This window comes from Rhipicephalus sanguineus, chromosome 6 (assembly GCF_013339695.2).
Source record: "Rhipicephalus sanguineus isolate Rsan-2018 chromosome 6, BIME_Rsan_1.4, whole genome shotgun sequence".
NCBI classification, from domain to species: domain Eukaryota; kingdom Metazoa; phylum Arthropoda; class Arachnida; order Ixodida; family Ixodidae; genus Rhipicephalus; species Rhipicephalus sanguineus.
Genome location: NC_051181.1, coordinates 107,360,173 through 107,379,334, shown reverse-complemented (window position 1 = coordinate 107,379,334; position 19,162 = coordinate 107,360,173). Strand labels below are relative to the sequence as shown.

The 19,162-nt window shown below is 43.2% G+C and overlaps 1 protein-coding gene across 1 annotated transcript in view; it reads right to left on the bottom strand.

The window, feature by feature from the left end:
• Nucleotides 1-19,162, bottom strand: part of LOC119397464 (ralBP1-associated Eps domain-containing protein 1) — a 48,154-nt gene that overhangs the window by 23,648 nt on the left and 5,344 nt on the right. The window contains exons 4-13 of the mRNA XM_037664889.2: nucleotides 16,541-16,585; nucleotides 15,342-15,442; nucleotides 14,645-14,759; nucleotides 13,585-13,770; nucleotides 11,127-11,190; nucleotides 10,400-10,554; nucleotides 8,197-8,318; nucleotides 5,396-5,488; nucleotides 937-1,030; nucleotides 290-349 (exon numbers count right to left, since the gene is read on the bottom strand). Coding sequence (XP_037520817.1) covers nucleotides 290-349; nucleotides 937-1,030; nucleotides 5,396-5,488; nucleotides 8,197-8,318; nucleotides 10,400-10,554; nucleotides 11,127-11,190; nucleotides 13,585-13,770; nucleotides 14,645-14,759; nucleotides 15,342-15,442; nucleotides 16,541-16,585 — 1,035 coding nt within the window. The remainder of the gene's footprint in view (nucleotides 1-289; nucleotides 350-936; nucleotides 1,031-5,395; nucleotides 5,489-8,196; nucleotides 8,319-10,399; nucleotides 10,555-11,126; nucleotides 11,191-13,584; nucleotides 13,771-14,644; nucleotides 14,760-15,341; nucleotides 15,443-16,540; nucleotides 16,586-19,162) is intronic.

Below are 19,162 nucleotides of genomic sequence, written 5' to 3'. Positions count from 1 at the left end.
ACGTAATCTTAGCTAAGCTTAACCCTTTGCAGTCTGAAACTTTCCAGCAGTCCCGGTTCGAAAATAGTATTTTGCCAGTATTGAGCTCCACAAAAAAGAAAAACAACTGCAAGAAAAACTCGATGGATGTTTATTTTTTGCAGCTGACTTTGTGTTTAAGTTTTTTTTAGTCATATTTGGGTAACGTGAGGTGCCCGACTGCAGGCTGCTGCGGCCGTGTTGCACTGTCGGATGGGGCTCAACAACGGACCACAAAGGGTTAAGTAAGATTATTTGAGGTTCTACTTACCAGAAAGCCTTTTCACTATGTTCTTTGGTGCTGCTCCAGACCTGCAGTCACCGCATGCATCTGAAATAGGGGTCAGAAATTATTGTCATCAATGCACCTCGTTACAGAAAGTGTAAGAAGCTCGTGAAAATATCGTATCGCAAAAAACAAACACTGCCATTAAAGCTCATTAAAAGTGGAGCATCACCTAGAATGCATTGCAACTGGCTATTGGGGTCCAAGGTTTCAGCTTGCAGCACACAGAAAAGTCTCAATAATAATGATAATAACTGTCCCAAAAGAACAATATGATTATGAGGGACACTGTAGTGGAGGGCTCCGGTAATTTTGACCATCTGGTGTTCTTTAACGTGCACCTATATCGAAATGCGGCTGCCACGGCTAGGATTCGATCCCGCGACCTTCGGGTCGGCATTCGAGCGGTGTAACCACAAGACGGTTCCCAGAAAGGTCTAGCGAGGCAAATTTACGTCGTATCTGCTAACCAGCAGGTACACATGTGATACGCTCAGGAGACGGTCAAAGGCCGTTGATACGAAAACATGGTTACCAGTCATGCAGCTTTACACACTTACGATCAGTTCTGCCAATCTGAAATTTTTCTGTGGTTGTCCTTTTAAGGAAAAACTGCCCGAGGCAATACATACCTGCAGACAAGGCCACCTTGTCCTGATCATTGTAGGGAAGGGCATGCCCATCGGGCGACACGCGACGAGCAACTGGGTGCAGAATCCTTGGATCCTGCATGCACAAGACGAGAGGGAGAGGGAGAGCAAATGGGCAGGATAACCCACCATAACTGTAAGCACACTTCAGAAAGGCTTCGAAGAAATAATAAGCAAGTATGAACACCACGCAATAACACATTGTGCCTGGTGCAACATAGCCGCAGCTGCTTCTGTGCTTAAAAAAAAACCAAATTAACTAACTAACATGACGCAATTCATTTAAATGCACTTTTACAATGTCCTTGAAGAGCCCTCCTTCCCTGCATCTTGCCAAACAGCAATTTAACTCATGCAAAACTGACCACTATGGCTAATATTTGTACTATGTTTTCTTTAAAAGGCAGTTTTTAATATTGTATCAATAATTTGTTTGCAGGCTGTTGTGTACTTAAGATTAAAAAACGCAAACGCAAGCGAAATGACAAACTTCAAGCGATGATATGACAAATATTAACATACGAGGGTTGTACCAAAAGTAAGGTTCCCACTGAGCTACAGCCTCGAGGGAAGGTGCTAGGCTAAATCCGGCAACAGTGCTGTGCGCGGTGGTTCCCCCTCTCTAGAACCAGCCTGTCTGCGATTCACTACGTCGCTCAGTGTTTGCTTAGCAGCCGTCAGAGATGGAAGTGTTGATCGCCGCTCCCGCCAAGTGCGAGGTTCGAGCAGTAATCCGTTCTCTCCACGCAAAGAAGTTACCGCCTGTGGAGATTCACCGGCAACTGACTGAGGTTTATGGTGTAGAGCGCATGTCCGTTCAGCACGTCCGCAAATCATGCAGGGCTTTTGCTGAGGGTCGTGCGGAAGTTCATGGTGAAGAACGGAGTGGAAGACCACCGGTTTTGGATGCAATTGTCCAGGAGACCAACAGTGAGCTGCTCAAAGATCGGATGGTCCCTGTCTGTGAACTTGATGAACGCATTGCTGAAGCTTCCCACGGCACAAATGAAAGAATTTTTAACAGAAACGTTGGGTTATCACAAGCTGTGTGCTCCCTGGGTCCCCCGGATGCTGACTGATGGACACAAGGAGAAACGCCTTGACTGTGCTCGCAAGTTTCTTCAGCAATGTGAGGGGGGAGGCAACAAGGAATTGTTCGACTTTATCGTCACGGGAGATGAAACGTGGGTGTTTCATTACACCCTTGAAACAAAACAACAATCTCGTCAGTAAAACATTGACCAAACTCCGGCGAGCAATCCAGAATCACCGGAGAGGACGACTGACGGTTGAAGTAGTGCTTCTTCACGACAACGCTAGACCCCACGTTGCTCGTCAAACACAGGAGCTTTCGAAGAAATTTGGGTGGACTGTTATGGCCCATCCCCCGTACAGTCCGGACTTAGCCCCAAGCGATTATCACCTCTTCACCAAGATAAAGGAACACTTAGGTGGCAAACGCTTCAAGAGTGATGATAAGTCCGAGCAGAGGTCACATGCTTGCTCAACGGGTTGGCGGGAGACCTCTTCTACTTAGGAATACAAAAGCTGGAGCACCGGTTTCAAAAGTGTGTCGAGAACAATGGAGACTATGTTGAAAAATAGACAAAAATGTAAGCTTTCGAACGATGTATAAATTAATAACAATAAACAATGTTTTCTATTCGTAAAAAATATGGGAACCTTACTTTTGGTACAACCCTTGTAATAAGTTATCAGTAGTTCAATCTGTGCTATTTCTTGCACTAAAAAGCCACGAGTATTTAATGACAGCCAGTGCTTACTTCCGACACAGGTACGTTTGCCTCCACATATATTCCGGAGGTGCTCTTGTTTCACATATAGAAGGCTGATGTCTGGTCAGATGCACAAAGCGTATAGTATACCGCTGCCAGTATTACAAGAGCTTTAATTCCATACTCTTGAGGAAGCAGACAGTAGCATCTGCCCCACTGTTTACGGTGTTTACATTTTGCTTACACTCCTGACGTCTGACCTTACTGAGCTTATGCTGTACTGACCATAGCTAGTTGAGTACAGTAAAAGAAGAAAAATGATGACAACGTGAAATTCGTTTTCACACAAAAAATTTTTCTGGCACCACATCCTATATGCACTTGATACACTCAGCCACAGGCAGGCAATGCCAGCAAGTGCCAACCTACTTGCCAAGACTGACACCAGCCCCAGTGAGCATGCAAGTGCAAACAGTCATGAACACCGAAAGCATTGTGCCTAATTACCCATACAGAAATCTGTGCCACAGGCTTCACACATGCACACATAGACATACACGCATACACACACACACAAAAAAAAAAGGGCCAATGAAAAAGACAAGATACACTATCTAGTTAATGTAAACGGGCATTTCCCAAACTGTTTAGGGGAACATGAAATGGCTTTGACAATATTTTATAGATCCATTGAGCCAGTGGCATAGGGTAGGTACTTTGGATAATTAAAAGACCGGTTTCACACTCTGCATAAAGTTGTGTAATATATGGCCTTCGAGATCTATGGCACGCTGGCAGAGGATTGCAGAATGCCGAGCTTAGCCCCAACTCCTTGGCGAAGGAGTCGACGAGAAAAACCATGGCTTGAAAGGTGGGTAACCTTTGCTTGGCCTCAGCTCCCTTGAGGCGAGGTGACTCACTCAAATCACATCGCATATTATTAACTCTAGAAGCCTAGCTGCCTGCAGATTAAAAAAACAAGAACATAAGACCATTTCAGGGTACCTTATAAAGCTTGTTTTCCAGCAAAAGGAAATGCCAACATAATGCCGTTATGGTCAAGTCACAAGGCATGCATGCAGTAAAATTTAACGTGCCAGAAACTGTAGTCGTGGTTCCCTTAACATGACTTGCATTAATACGCATGACTGCTTGGTCTTGGGTGCATATGCAAACCAAGTCCAGTGCAACTGCAGATCGTGCAAGAGTGCGAGACACCAATGTGAACATTAACAGTCCAGGAGAGAGCCCTTTGTACATGTGATGCATAACATCTCGATGCAACATAAAAAAAAGTTACCAAAAAAAAAACAAGGGCAAAAACAAAAATTGCCAAACTTGGCTGCTGCTTTTATGTGTTTGTCACCTGGAGGTAACAGGCTGCTACGAGATTACTTCCGACTATGACCCCAGATCCACCCAGCTAACACTTTCCAGCTTTTTTACTTTCAGTGACAAAAACAAAGTCAACTTCTATTCCTAAAAGCAATCCAAAAGGCAGTTTGTAAGCTAAGCAGAAACACGCCCTGGCCAATCCAGATGATAAATGTATTATTAATGAGAATCTCGCCATCTAATTAAATGACCTAGTATATCATGTCCCAATCTAGAACAACTGTCATCTCCACTGTGTCTGCACACTTTAGCTTTTTTCATGATGAAAGTCCCGGTCCTCAAGGCACAGTCGCGAGCAAACGTTTGGAGACCAAGTTTCGGTGCTGATAATTTTTCCTGCTTAGACTCAGCCTACTGGATTAAATAATGCAGTACACTGTTTAAGGACACTAAAGCAAATATTAAGTCTGCGCATATTGTTAAAATGAAGTTCCAGAAACCTCGTAGTGCTCGTTTTATGCCGACGAAATGCTCGATTGGATGAAAATGAACTTCTAGTGGTCTGCATACTCTTAGCGCTACTCAAACTGCCCACCTCCTGAGAATGGGCCTGTGATGCAGCGTTTGCAATGCTCGCCCTTTCTTGCCCAACAGACGGAGCTTTGCTGCACAGCCCGGCGAAAATGGAACTTTTCGAATAGCCACGTAACTCAGAAGGGAAACGGCAACAAGTTCTTTTTTCTATAAATCAAACTGAAATGCACAAGTTGCATTTCATTTTGTCTTGTAATGCATTCCAACATTCCTTTTTATAACAGATGGTTTGAGTACCAGTGATTAGTTGTGACAAGGGCCTTCTACGTCATCGGGCTATGAGTATACCAGAATGTCCCACTGGTGGTGCAAATCGTGCCCTATGTTTACCTTAATTTCTTCATTACTAAAGCACCGCTGTGCATAACTTTGACGTTTTAGACATTCCCAAACAATGACCTTTCACTCCGGCATAAATTATTATTTGCTTTCAGTGTCCCTTTAATATACCAACATTGAGCACGTACAAAAAAATCAATGCAAACTATGCACAACACATATTGAAGCGATTCCATACTGTAAAGCATTGCTAAGATGCCCTGCTCTCCAAATATTTGCTCGCGAGTGCAGTTCATTCACGAATCAGCAGCCAAGTTCTTAAGGCAAAAGCTCTGCATAAAAGAGATGAACGAGACAAAAACATGCGTGACACTGCAACGCTTGACAAATTATTTGTGAGGCATTCACGATAACAAGCGTTGCACGGTGCAACCCCCCACCCCCCTCAACCCCGCAAACTCCCCCTAATGCCAATAAAGAAGCACAGAAGCAGCAACCTGTTCAACAGAGGCCGTGGAGAAATCGAAATTCACCGGCTTCATGCTGGGAGATGACACAGTGCTAGTAGGGGAGTCGCTGAACTTGGTCCACTGCCGAGGGAGGGAGAGGGGGAGACAAAACGCACTGTTTGCCATGCTAGCCAACACACACACACACGCATATTAAACGCGGTTGGCTTAAGAACTAAGCACCACTGCAGAGATGCGAGTTAAATGAACACCAAAGACACACACTATGCTTAGCTAGGCTGATGAATTGCAATGGTTAACCCAATAGGTCGTGTGAAAGTGCTCAGCTTGTCCATGCATTTAGATGTACTCTTGATTAGCAGATTGTGCTGCAATGCCATAGCATTTTCCGCTACACTACCGCAAGAAAAACCGATTGCAAGACATGCGGAAACGTGAACTTTCGCCAAACCTAAGTAACATTTTTTTTTTTCCGAGGTCGCCATGAATGTTTCTGTTGCGTTTAGTATTCGTTGTGCTGATCCCATCGAGCTGGGCATAGCCAGAAATATTTTTCAGGGGGGGGGGGGTCACCCCCCCTTCTGGCTACGCCCCTGTCGAGCACCAAAGAAAAATTGTTAATTTGGAATGTTTTTCTGAAAAATAATTTAAGACCTCAAAGGTTGAAGAACATTATATTTGGCACAGCTTTAAATATTTGTTCAAATTTCCCAATGAAAAGCCGATACAGAAACCGCCAGAGCGCATTCAAGCAAACACCCACCAAAAGGGTACGTGGCAGTTTTTTTCAAACATGGAAAGAGTTATGGACTTGCAAAGCACCATGATGCCCAGAAACTTGAAAACAAAACCCTAAAACCTTTTAGAACGTTCAGCGGGTTGCACATGTTAAATGCATGCACTTTGTGGGATAGTGTGGGGTGTGCCCCACCAGGACTTTTCTAATGGGGTTGGCAACCGCTTTTAAAGCACCCAGTTTTTATAATGGCGCAACGGAAAGCACACCCTCAGAAGTGTTTAGACCTGTAGTCGCTAAATGCGTGGGTATCCTGTAGTTGGAATTTTTCTATTTACGCAATCTCCAAAAAAACTTGGTGCCCCATGAGCAGCAACATTGAGAAGTAAGAATGAAACCAACAGCCCTCCTCACAAGCTGGAAAAGCCGAATGACAGGTGATTTTCACAAGAGTGAGCTTCCACAAAACACAGTTGGCAAAAGCACAGCCTTCAAGATCCGTCTCTGCTGAAAGGAGTGAACCATCTCTGGGGGCCATGTATTCGCACACCAGCCAGTAGACATCAAAAGCTAGCCTACACATACACAGTGGCTTGCTCACACCGTCCTTAATCTGCCAATAGACAAGCCAAGTCATCAAGACAAAGCCACGCTTGTGGATGTGGCAACAGATGCTCACATCAGTCACTGCGTGATCTTTCCATCGGTGGGACTATCTCGATTCATGATCTGAACGGTAATGTCTCTAGAATACATGGTAACCTGAATGTAAAGAAAATCAAATGTTCAAAGACTGGTGCCGTCTAGTCACAATCCAGTAGTATCACGTACCCACTGACACATCCCGGGAATGAGGACGCCAGAATTAACAAACGATCCCACAAACTGGATGCTTCAAGCACACGTGTTACAGGAAAGTCAAGAAAAAGTGAAAGCTAATTTTAACGTTTTGTTAATTAGTTTCATTTTACATTTTATACTATGTCATTAAATCCCCTTGTACAAATTAGAAATGATTTTAGGAGCCTAAGATGTGATATGTACTATTAGTAGTAATGAATTACCTAATATAAATCTAATATACATTAGTAAGCAAAATGCAATGGCAACAAATTTAACGAGGTTAACTTTACAACACAACAGGAAGCCTTAAGTGGCTAGCAGGCACTACAGCAAAACAAACTCAAAAAGAGGCATACATATTGGGACAATAGTTAAGAAATAGGCATACTACAAAAATACAGTGTTTCAAACGTTAGAATCCGTTATCACTAGGACGTTTCCAATTACAAATAACAACATGATCCGTTAATCAAATGAGCAACATGATCAGTCAATACCATAACTGTACAACAGTGGCTAGTCGTTTCTTTGATTAGTTACAATGATAACAGTAGCAAAAGGAATGTGAGCAATGTGGTGGTACTGACGGTTAGGCAAAATGAAAAACAAAACAATTTGCTGCATACTAGGCATGATGTAGAGTAGCATTAAGGTTGTTTTGCTTGACAATATGCTGAACGGTATAAGCATGAGCCTACATTACATCTACGGGAGCATGTAATCTCAAATAAGTAATCTTGCATTCCGCTGACTATCCTAAATACCTGCAAATTTCTTTCAGATAACCTGAAATGACATGCAATACTGTATCTCGATCCTTCATGTCTTGCTCATTCCATAACTGCTCCCATAATCAATGCTATCCTCAATGTTTCTCCACCAAACATGCGAACGCTGGCACAACGCGCTAATTGCACGTATGGATTTCTTTCAAAATTCATGGTAACCTGCCTTCATATCCCGAGAGAACCTGCCATGTGCGTGGCAACCCATTTTTATTTGTGGATTTCATTTTCACGACCCAAGTCTTCTAGATGAAAAAGCTCATTCACTGTTTCTAGAGGTGGACTAATTTGTGCGATTGTACGTTATGTCTTGAACTTCTCATGCATACATGAAAAAAACATTTCAAAAGTGTCAGTTTCCAAACTGTCTACACCATGCGTGGTTATCACAGTAGATGAACACTTTCGTTTTCATGCCTCATTGCAAGCGATTGACGTGATGGTGAAAAAAAATGCAGGCTCACTTCTTTGTTCTGAGGTGAGAGTGGTTCTTTTGAAGGGGGCGGCGTGTGGCCTTTGGGGCTGGCTATGCGCACCGGCTGAGTGACGGGATGCGGCGGCATCGGGTAGGCAGTTGCGTCCACGACTAAATAAGGAAAAGAAAAGGAATCGAAATTTCCCCGAAATTTCACCGAAGTTCCCCGATACTGGTAGCTAGTAGGTACAGTGCTCAGTGATTGAAATGCAGCAATTTAGGGCTAAGTAATGCACATAATTTCGTTTGCACAGTCTTCCGTTTTGTGTAATGTTGGTGTAATTTCAACTTGAACAATTACACTCAAGCCTCATTATAACAAAGTCACATCTGCCACGAAAATAACTTTGTTATATCCAAAAATTCGTCACAAATGGTTATTTGTAACACTGTAGCTATGACAAGACTATTCCTCATTTACTTCGTTATAACCTATAATTCGTTATATCTGTGTTCATTATATAGAGTTCTTAGTGTACACCAAGGCAATCATTACCTTTAGCGGCCAGATTCGTAGCAACATGGCACAGTTCTCGAGCAATTCCACATACCAGTCATACTAAATGTTTTGATGTCACGTTTCGATCCCCGAGCATTGTACGTTATTACTCAAGAGAGAGAGAAAGATGAGGTGAAGAAGCCAACACTGTTCTGTGCAGTGTCATAAGCTACTGTCCCATCACAGCGACAAACGAGTGAAAGTACTCGGTCGAAGACAAGCTTAAGTGGGAAAGCAGATGTGAAGTAAACGGTGCGTGCCTTGTCATGAAAGCATTTCACGTAAAATAGAATTAGCAAGTCTGCCTTAGTAGGCTCTCAAATGCTCCTCAGAAAATGAACATGATTCTGACTGTCAATAGTGTGACCCATGCCTTGTACACTGAGCTTGTACACTCATTTATTCGCTGCTGTTTGCCTTGTCCCACTTGTTAGCTCACAGCAAGCATGCAGAATATCTTGTGATGCTTGTCCCCTTTTCTTCTGAAATAAAATTTCACTTACGAACTATGCGGGTCTTCTTTCGCTGTCACTCGACGTTCATGCTGCCATCTGTCAAGATCAACCAAAGACCCTTTCCAGGCATGTTAGAGGCCTAGAACCTTGGGTTTCCTTAGAACAGACCTGACCACAATTTCTTTTTATGCGCAGACATTGTAGATATTTCCCTAAGCAAACTGTACGTCTGTGATGCAACACATTGCGGTTCATAGGTATGTACGGGGTCTTATGGGAGTACACATGACAATGCTGTACGACTATAAGTTATATTGGGAACTTCAAGGCCTCGTTTTTCTTTGTGAGACAATATTAATTGTCTCACAAAGACAAAGACAATTGGCAGGGACCGGGCCTGCAAGCTTCAAAAGTTGCAGGCTCGGTCCCTGCCGGCGGCAAGTAATCTTTTCGTCCACTTTACTTTCTTCACATTTATATCATAATTACTACATATAACATCCCCTATACTTCCCTTGGCATTATTGTCTGTTAGTTCTCATTAATGTAAGTAATATTAAAAAAACATCTTGACAGCCGAATTTGAGCTCAGGGCCATCCAGTGAAAAAGATCAAATGCTCTAAACCATTACGCCATAAGCTCATACGTGATCAAGCAGAATAAAAAAACACTTGAGGACGGCACACGTGCAAGCAAGCACTTTCAGGTGGTTTGCATGTTTTCCTCAGCAACGATAGTTTCTCAAAGAATTTCTCTCGTGTGCGATTCACAACCATGAACATTCAACAACTAGCCCCGTTAATCGCTGTACCAAAGCGAGGACACCGTAAAACCTTAAAAAAAGTCCTAGGACTTTTCCATGAGATGTCAAGTCAGAAGTCTCCATAAGCGCTGCGATGATTGCAGCCACAACGTATTATACACTACAGTAGACTCTCGTTAAACACAGCCTGAAGGGAGCAGGAAAATGTGTTCCGTTTAACAGGAGTGCAGAATCCAAGTATGAAACCAATCATATTAGGAGCTGCTGTTCAATTTAAGAGATTTCCGTCTGAGAGTCTTATTGAAGAATTCCTCCTAGGAGTTTCCGTACCTTTTTTTCTGCCTTCCCTAAAATCAGTGCATATGCTTATAACAAGTATGAGTCACAACTGAGGCCTTCCCGTATCAAATGCAACTTTTTTCCAAGTTTTTTTTGACCATACCAGGAATGCACATGGTCGTGCCCATGTCTTACCGTCCACACCCTTGGTGGTGGGCACCTTGGGGATCAGACAAGGTGGCAGGGTCTCTGGAAGCTCAATGTTGTTCCTTCGCAGCACCACCAGGTGCATGGCAGTGCAGAACTCCTCGATGCTCAAGGCACCGTCCTTGTCCACATCGGACAGTTGCCTGCACACATCAGCCATGCATCACTCACACATTTCTAAGTAGCAGTAAATGATGTAAGGGTACGGGAATCCTGTAAAGCTACCAATCGGCAAAGTTTATAGTGCCTGGATTTCTCACGTACAAGGCGCAGAAATATAAGATGAAGACCAGTCACATTTTATGCTGTGCAAGGAATGCAGGTGCTAATAATTAATGCGAATATTTTTACGTGTGCATACGCCTTCCATTTAATGCTGTAAAATTGTGTACTGTCATGGTAGCAATCGTAATGCTTCCAACACTGTAATGTTCGTGTTCACATTTGTAGTGGTTGCAAATAAGAGTACCAATTAAAGTTTGACAAGTACTATAAGCAGCTTTTCGTGAATTAAATCACTGGATAATAAGTTTTACAATATTCATGCAATTTAACGCCACAAGTCCAGTCTATTAAATGGAACGAAAGATCTCGCGCATTACCAAAGCAAAGTGTGTGCCTGGCACTACTTGTTATTCTACCAAAAACAACTCTTACATCTGCTGGTAGTACATCACAAGAAAAGATATTTTGCAGCACTCTGAAGTTTCCTTACCATATCTTGGATAGCTCATGAACAGGAAGCTTGGACTTCTCAAAGAACTCCTTGGCAATAGCACCTGAAAAACATTCCAAACCAGACTGCTGGCAAGACACTGGCAAGATAAACGAAATCTCCCGAACAATCCTCGCTTGTTTTACCAAGTACCCGTGAACTTTTGATGCGTTTGAAATGTGGTCAAACAAACCAAAGTTTTCGAGATATCATAAATGCTATAAACATGTACTGAGCTTTTACATTCGTCAAACTACCTGCAAATTTCTAGTGACTGATTAATCAAAGAAAAACTTTCAAACCCCATTCAATAAATGAAGACAGCATGAGAGGTAAAAGCAGCCCTAACTAAGTCAAGCAAACAGAAAAGGGCATGTTGCTTATAATTAGAGCTGTGCGAATAGCAAAATTCTGGGTGCAAAGCGAATTCGAATATTGAAGTGTGAGTGCGAATCGAATAGAATATTTTTCAAATATTTCTCGAATATCTTTCGAATACTTCAAAGCGAAATTGCAGAAAAAAAGTTAGAGAGGATTCCTAAGCATATTCTTATGAGATAGCAACATGAAAGTGTTTCTTTTCACTAGGTTGATGAAGCACTGGCAAGTTGCTGTTTCATAGTTGTCTTATCAAGAATGAGGCAATGTAGAGGTCAAATTATATTTATGTACATGATTTGGCGCAACCAACCTGTTGCCGACAACACTTTACACATGATAGGCAAAGATGCCATTTCCTCAGCCTCTCCTCCTGTTTCAACTTCTGTGGAAGCCCAACTGATGGCGGACAAGGGTGTGCTCCCTTCAAGTCCGGAGTTCCAAATCTGCCTCGAAGACGTCGATATATAAGAACATCTGAAAATTTGTATTCTAAAAAGCTTCGGCTTCCAATTTTTCGGACTTCCTGCCCAAATTTCAGGTCCAAAACAGCATTAATTGAGCCCCAACCTCTGCCACATCTTTCATTTCCATGGTGGAACCAGCGTTTTCTTGAGTTAGTACATTTGCGACCATAGCAGAGCTTGAAAGGCAGCTTTGCCGCAATACCGGGGTATGATGAGGTGAAGCATATTGAAAATCTAGGGACCACTTCCAATCGGACGTTGTCTTGGCAAAGTCCGACCGTAACGGAGCTTGAAAGGCAGCTTTGCCGCAATACAAGAATGTAGTGAGGTGAAGCATATTAAAAATCTGAAGGGGTCACTTTCAATCGGACGCTGACTGCATTTGTTTTTGGGAAGTTCGAATAGTTCGAATAGTAAAATTCCAGTGCGAATCGAATAGCAAACACTTTTCGAAAAATATTCGAAATGTCGAATATTCGCACACCCCTACTTATAATACAGCATAGCAGTAAGCACAATTCACGATCAACACTCGACAAGTCAAATATCGTACACGATGCGTAAGCATCGTCCCTAAATGCTCCTGCCCGTTTGTCTGTTACTCTGTGAAAAAAGAAAACATCGTCTGCAGACGTCTTTGTGCAACACTTCGCTCGTCATTTTGTCTGCTCATATTCTACACATCTGTAATAGGCTTCACATGGTCACCCAACTTTAGTGGCACGAGTGCCACTGAAGTTGCGCTTCAAAGGCCTTCCGGTCGAGCACTTACTTCTGCTTTTCAGAATACTCAAAAAAAAGTCTTCTAAATGGTTCTGGCCCATGTTAGGAGTTATATCGGATATATATATTGGAGCATAAGTTTATTTACTGTTTTATTTAGGCATACCTCATGGTACCCCGAAGAAACATAAGGTGAGGGGGGCATATGGAACAATTCAACATATAACATACTGTACGCATCCAAGGGCTCACGAATCGTCACACAGCCAAGAGATTTCCATGTTAAAGACTGATGCAGATTTAGAAAAAAGAAAATAACAGTGAAAAAAGAAATTAACAATTAAGCAATAAAAACAGCAAGTTGCAAAGCATGACAGCAAGTACTGCATAAAAGAATTCTTAACACTGCCAGGATAGTATAATTGTGTCAATGTACTTTACATAATTATAGACACAAGTGCGTGACAGTGCAATGAAAAAAAGCAAACGCAAACTTAACTGCACTGCAAAGCACCCATGTACTAGCTTATCATGGAAACAAAGGAAAGAAACTAAAAACTAAGCGCAGTGTGGAAAAAAAAGTTTGGCCAACTGAATACAAAACTTACAATAAGGGCCAATTAACTGTCATGATAATTAATAAAAATTAATATAATGGGTTCACTGAAAGAACACACGGTTTTCTCACGAGCAGCTGGGATCATTGTGGCCCCTGGTGAAGCAGATCTCAACCACGTGCTTCTTTCTACGTGGCCTCCGAGATCCGCTTCGGCAGTGCAACTAACCAAAGGAATACATCACAGAACACGAACAGCAACGTGTGTATGCCGCTACCGGGCACCCAAGTCAAAGAATAGGGTTCGCCTCCAATTTTTCATTCAAGCACTGACCGGTGATCTTTCCCCGCAGGTCGGGTTGCATGAGCTGAAACTGGTTGGTGTAGTAGTCACGCTGGTCATCCGCGATGCTCCAGACGTCGTGGTCCTCGTCGCTCGAATGCCGGTCGCTGCTGTCCTCCTCGTTGCCCAGTAGCTGCCGGTGCTCCTCGAAGTGGCTCCAGTTTAGCTGCCCGTCACCTGGCAAGCACAGCCAGGAAGACCCTTTATAGCACTCGTACTGTGGCTCTTCATTATGCAAAAACAATACACACTTTCGAAGCTGTACCAACTGTAGCACTGCGCCACCCACCTCTCACGCGCCACAAAAAATGACACTTTGCAGGTCATAGCCTGACTCGTTCATCCCACGAATTGCCAATGACTGGAACGGCCTTCCTGCTGACATTGCCGCCATTACCTGCCCGTCCTTGTTTCAATGTCATTCAATTAATCAATATGAAATTAACTGATGTGTAAATTGTCAGAAATTGTAAACCCACCCCTTATGCAATGCCTCCTTTGGGAGGCCCTTAAGTGAAATAAGCTGAACTGAAAGCATATAACCGTCTGGGTACGTTAAGTGACCCCAACTTGTTTGTTTAAAATACCAAGTTTCCTTGTCAAAGCATTGGGTTCAGCATCATTCCTCGCTCAACTTCTCATGACATCAAGTCTCTAGGTTCGCTAGAGCTTCCATCCCGTTCAGAAATTCCGCTGTCATGCACACAGGCATTACGATTAATGTCCCCAAGAGAAACGACCACCGGTCATGTGGTCTGTACAAAGTCCTGTGTCCTGTTACGGAAAATGGTTAACACATCACCCATTCCTTTATGCTAAAATCATATGAAGTTCAAGCATATGCACGGTGGGCCTATGGTAATTTTGCATAGCAAGGTTGTATGGACAGTCGTAACAGCAGAGCACTGGATCTATAATTCCTAGAAAAACGTTAAAAACTCAAGCTGCCCGGGCCATGGTCATTCACTTTGCAATCATATTACAAAAGCAGCAACGCCAGTTTATAGAACTGCGCTGTTTAAGGTTTTTGAAAATGGAATAATAACCGCACCTGTCTGGTTAAATTTGGTCCACGTCTTGTCAGAGCCTGTGTGCACCTCGGGGGAGGAGTCCCGTGATTCTCTCGGGGGCACCTGGGGGTAGCCAGCCGCAGCTGGGCCGTACGGCTGCACCGCAGAGAAGACTTCATTACAATACTCGCACGTTCAGGCAGAGCACAAAGCTAAAGAGAACTGAGATACAGCAAGATTGTGTGAATTTATCACGACTACCAGAAATATTCCATGTAATTTGAAAACGATATGGTCTGTAGCAAACAATTGCAGCACCAAAGTGAATGTAGGGCCTTTTCTTTATTATGAGTTATTACTCCAAGCTCAAGAGGTCCTTGGCAACGTCCTGTAGAGTTATGTCAGACACTATCAAAATTTATGATGTCACGGCAAGGTGGAATGTAAAAACTTGAAGGCGGTGCTGCTACCTGCATTTTATCTTGCATGTTTACCGGCCTTCCAGACATATTCCTGCAGTTAGAGTAGTGTTTTTTGGTACTATTGTAGAAAGGTGATTACAAGAATGTAATTGGTTTTCTCTTTACGGTCCATTTAACTGCCATGAGGAGGTTAGATTTCTGCTGCGGCGAGCATGGCATAGTGCACTCAAGTGGTGCCCGTCAGCACAAAGCGTCACGCTGCCCCTTTCTCTTGCCCTCATGCACAAGCTGCTATAATATGCACAAAGACAAGCACCTGATGCTGCGGTGACAGCTCAAGCTCCTTCAGGCTGGGCTGCCTGGTAGCCTTGTTGTGGATCTTCGATGGTGGAGGTGGCAGTTGAGTTGGGTGGCCAGCTGGACGACAGAGGAACAGTCAAAACCAAATCAAACGAGGCAGTTTACTTTATTGGTTACCGCCAGACTGAACGCCAGGGTTTAAGCAGGAGTGCCATTAAAGTACAGTACTCACGGATTGAAACGTGAAAACTTAGGGTTAAGAAATGCTTGTACATTCATTTCCAGCATCTACAGTCTGTGTCATATCGGCATAAATTTTGCTTGGGCACTTAAATCAGAGCCAACATTACCTTTAGCGGCAAGATTTGCAGCGGCACAATGTGATTATCACATGCAATTGCTCATAGCAGTCATTATAGTAAAAAGAAAATGTCACGCTTAGTCCGTCAGTACTGTACATTATGCAATCAATCGACGACAAAAGAAAAAACTACACAAAAACCGAGCACTATGTAATAAAGAACGACAAGAAGGGCTGAAATGCAACATGCAGCACTTTTAAGAAACATCATAAACTTGAAAGGATAAAGTGCAGTACATGACTGTCCTAAAGCAGGGCACGAGCGACGCCACAGTGAATTAATTAATCCTGCGAAATACTACGCATCTTTACATACTGCCCTCACTGGAATGCCACTGCAGCAGCCAGAGATCAAAATTGAGTGTTTCGTGTGTAGCTGAACACTGTCATCACAGCCTTTTGGTTAGGTCGGTAGGCAAAGGAAGACGTGTAAACGTCCGCGCCAGCTGGCAGTGTCATTCAATTTCTTTGCATGGCACCAAAAGCAGTAGACATGATAAATTAAACGAGCAAAAGCAGGGTTGCTTGATCCCACGCGTGCATGCGGACCCCACCCAGGTTCCTGCCATCCTCAACTTAAGTTAGCATTTTACCTTTTTGCATAGCATGGGCTGCCATAACACAATTTCTTCCCCATATCTTAACTAGAATATCCCCTGTCCCCATTTTCGCTTTAATCCCCATTCTTGTTCTCCTCTATGCTAACATAAAATATCACAGTTTAAAGGAGTGGTGACAGAAAATTTGTGAACCTCTGTTTTTTGCTCTTAATGGCACAATGCGATCAATCTTCAATGATACAAAAAAATAATAATAATAAAATGAAGTTACTAAGCATCAACGTTATAACTCACCGTGGTCATTGGGCCGATGAAACCTCGGGAGGGGAACTTCTACGCCTGAAACGAAAACCGAATGTACATGTCTAATAATGCTAGTAGGTAACTGCTTTTAAACATGTTGTCCCATCACCTTCTTTGCCTTCGTATCTCAGACTAGTGTTAGGCAGGAGCACAAACAGCAGTGTTCTGAATTGATTGACGAAATTTAATAAATTCTTAGAACGCGCTTCATTTTTACTGTCAACCTCAACAAAGGTAAATCATGAAAAAAATTTTGCAGGCTGAAGATAGTGAAATAAAGAAAGCTTTATTTCTCACAGCCTAGATGTGAACACAAAGTGTAAAAATTATGTGCAGAGTTTTTGTACAGTAGAACCCCGCTGTTACGTTCCTCACTGCTGCGTTTTCCCGGCCATTACGTCGGACTGTCGGACCGTTCCCGTATGATACTTCGCGAAGTGCGCTCGGAGTCGACCGAGTGACTACCGAAGAGAGCGGCCACGGTGCATTTTCACGCAGCTTGGCCTGGTTTGACCATAGCATTAGCCACGTGAGAGGCGCAAGCAACAGGATGTTTCGATTGATGCAAACAAAAGCATCGCCTTCGAGATTCGTATTGCAAAGATGGCGTCTGTGACGTAATGCTCGCAAAAGCAAGGCCTTCGAGATTGGCGTTTACTATTAAAATAAGCATAGCCTTTGAGATTTGTATTGCACAAACATGGCGTCTATGACGTAATTGCTTGCAAAAGCAAGGCCTTTGAGATTGGCATTCACTTCTGCCATCGCGTTGGCGTAGACTCATCATCATCGTCACTTGTCGGAGGACGGGAGCAGTTCGAGCTGGTTGGAGCTCACATGCTCACATGGTCGTGACTCGAGCGCGCGGTTCGCGGTCAGACTTGCCGCGCTGGTTGTGATTGCGTGTGCTTAGTTCTTTCATGCCTACAGCTGTTGGTGTTAAAAAAATCACATATGTTGATTACATTTCTGTGGATGAGGCCGTCCCCAGCTCTGTATTTCTATCCGTCGACTAGATCGTGGCTGAACGCGCCAATTTTCGTGCTGCTCGCAAGCACTGAAATAAAATTCTGTATCACTAAATATTTTGTCGTTTTTCCTGTTTTCCGGCTCTTGTGTTTCCCGTCTCTTACGTTTATTTCCTACGGTCCCTTCAAAAACGTATCAGCGGGGTTCTACTGTATTCCCAAGATACAATATGATGACGAGACATGCCACCTTGGGAGCGGGAAGAACATTTGGGCATATTGGTGGTTCATCGTTCTTCAGAAACCATAGCGCAATCAAGAGCACAGGACAAGAAAAAGACCAGGACAAGCGCTCACTATCAACTGAGGTTTTACTACAGAAAGAGAGCATATATAAGCACCCTTTGAAGCTACAATAAAGAAAAGAAAAGAAAGGAGGTAATGGACACGTGTCTATGCCAAGAGTTTATGCTCTTTCACAGATAAAAGGACAGACGGAGTGCTGACACATCTGTTACCTGCCCTAGCTATCTCTGATGCCTCTACGATTTCTCTAATCGTTTTGTCACAGTGCCGATACAGAACAACTGTCTGATTGAACAGAGGAACGCACTGCGGCTTCGTGTCACACTTCTTACAATGGGCGGCGAGGTGTCCGTCAATGGCAGTGTTCCCGATTTTGTTATGCTCAAGCAGGTGAACGTTGAGGCCTCTGCCAGTCTGGCCTACATAATGCCTTCACATGAAAGAGGAATTTTGTAAACGCCTCTTGGGCAAGGTACGTAAGCGTTTTTGTGTCTGATGGAGCAAACAGGTTTTCGCTTCCTTGTTGGACAGCTCAACTTACACAAACTCAAAAGCTTGTTTGGTGCTGAAAACATGACCTTTACTCCAGAATGCTGCCTGACCTTCTTTAAATTGTGAGAAAATTTGTGAAGGTATGGGATTACAGCCACCTTTTCTTTGGCTCGATTTTCTTTTGAGGTTTTCTCAAGTTCCGCTCTCTGCTCTTTACTCAGACGTGAGACAGACTTCCTTTTTTGATGCAGGCCCTCAGCGACTGAGACAATGACTTGCCTCGGATAGCCTGCTGCCTCCAAACGTGCCACTTATTTTTGGAGGCTTTCATCCACCAAGTGAAAGCACGACTTGCAGAGAGCATTTGACAAAAAAGAAAGCACAACGTTTCTTTTTATAAGCTTTGAGTGCACAGATGAGTATTTTAAGGGCGGCTTGTTTGTTCTCGGTTCATAGACCCAATAAACGTGCTCATCTTTAAAAATGCAGCCTCAAATCTAAAAACCTAATGCTGAGCTGTTCAGGAAATTCCATGGTAAATCTGAGCGGCTTAAAACACTGATTAAAAGATGCAAGAATCCCCGTGATGATAGGGTTGGTACAGTCCAAACATTGTACGCGACAGCTCACCACAGTTTCAAAAACTGATCTATCTAAAAAAACTAAGAAGTCGTCTACGTACCTAAACATTCTTAAAATGCCAAAATCACCCAGATTGATTTTGACTGCCTCGGGTTCTTTAATGTGCGCACCCTAAGTATACAAGCGTTCTTGTATTTCATTCCCATCGAAATGTGACCATCATGACTGAGAATTGAACCCACACCCTAATGTTTAGCGGTGAAAT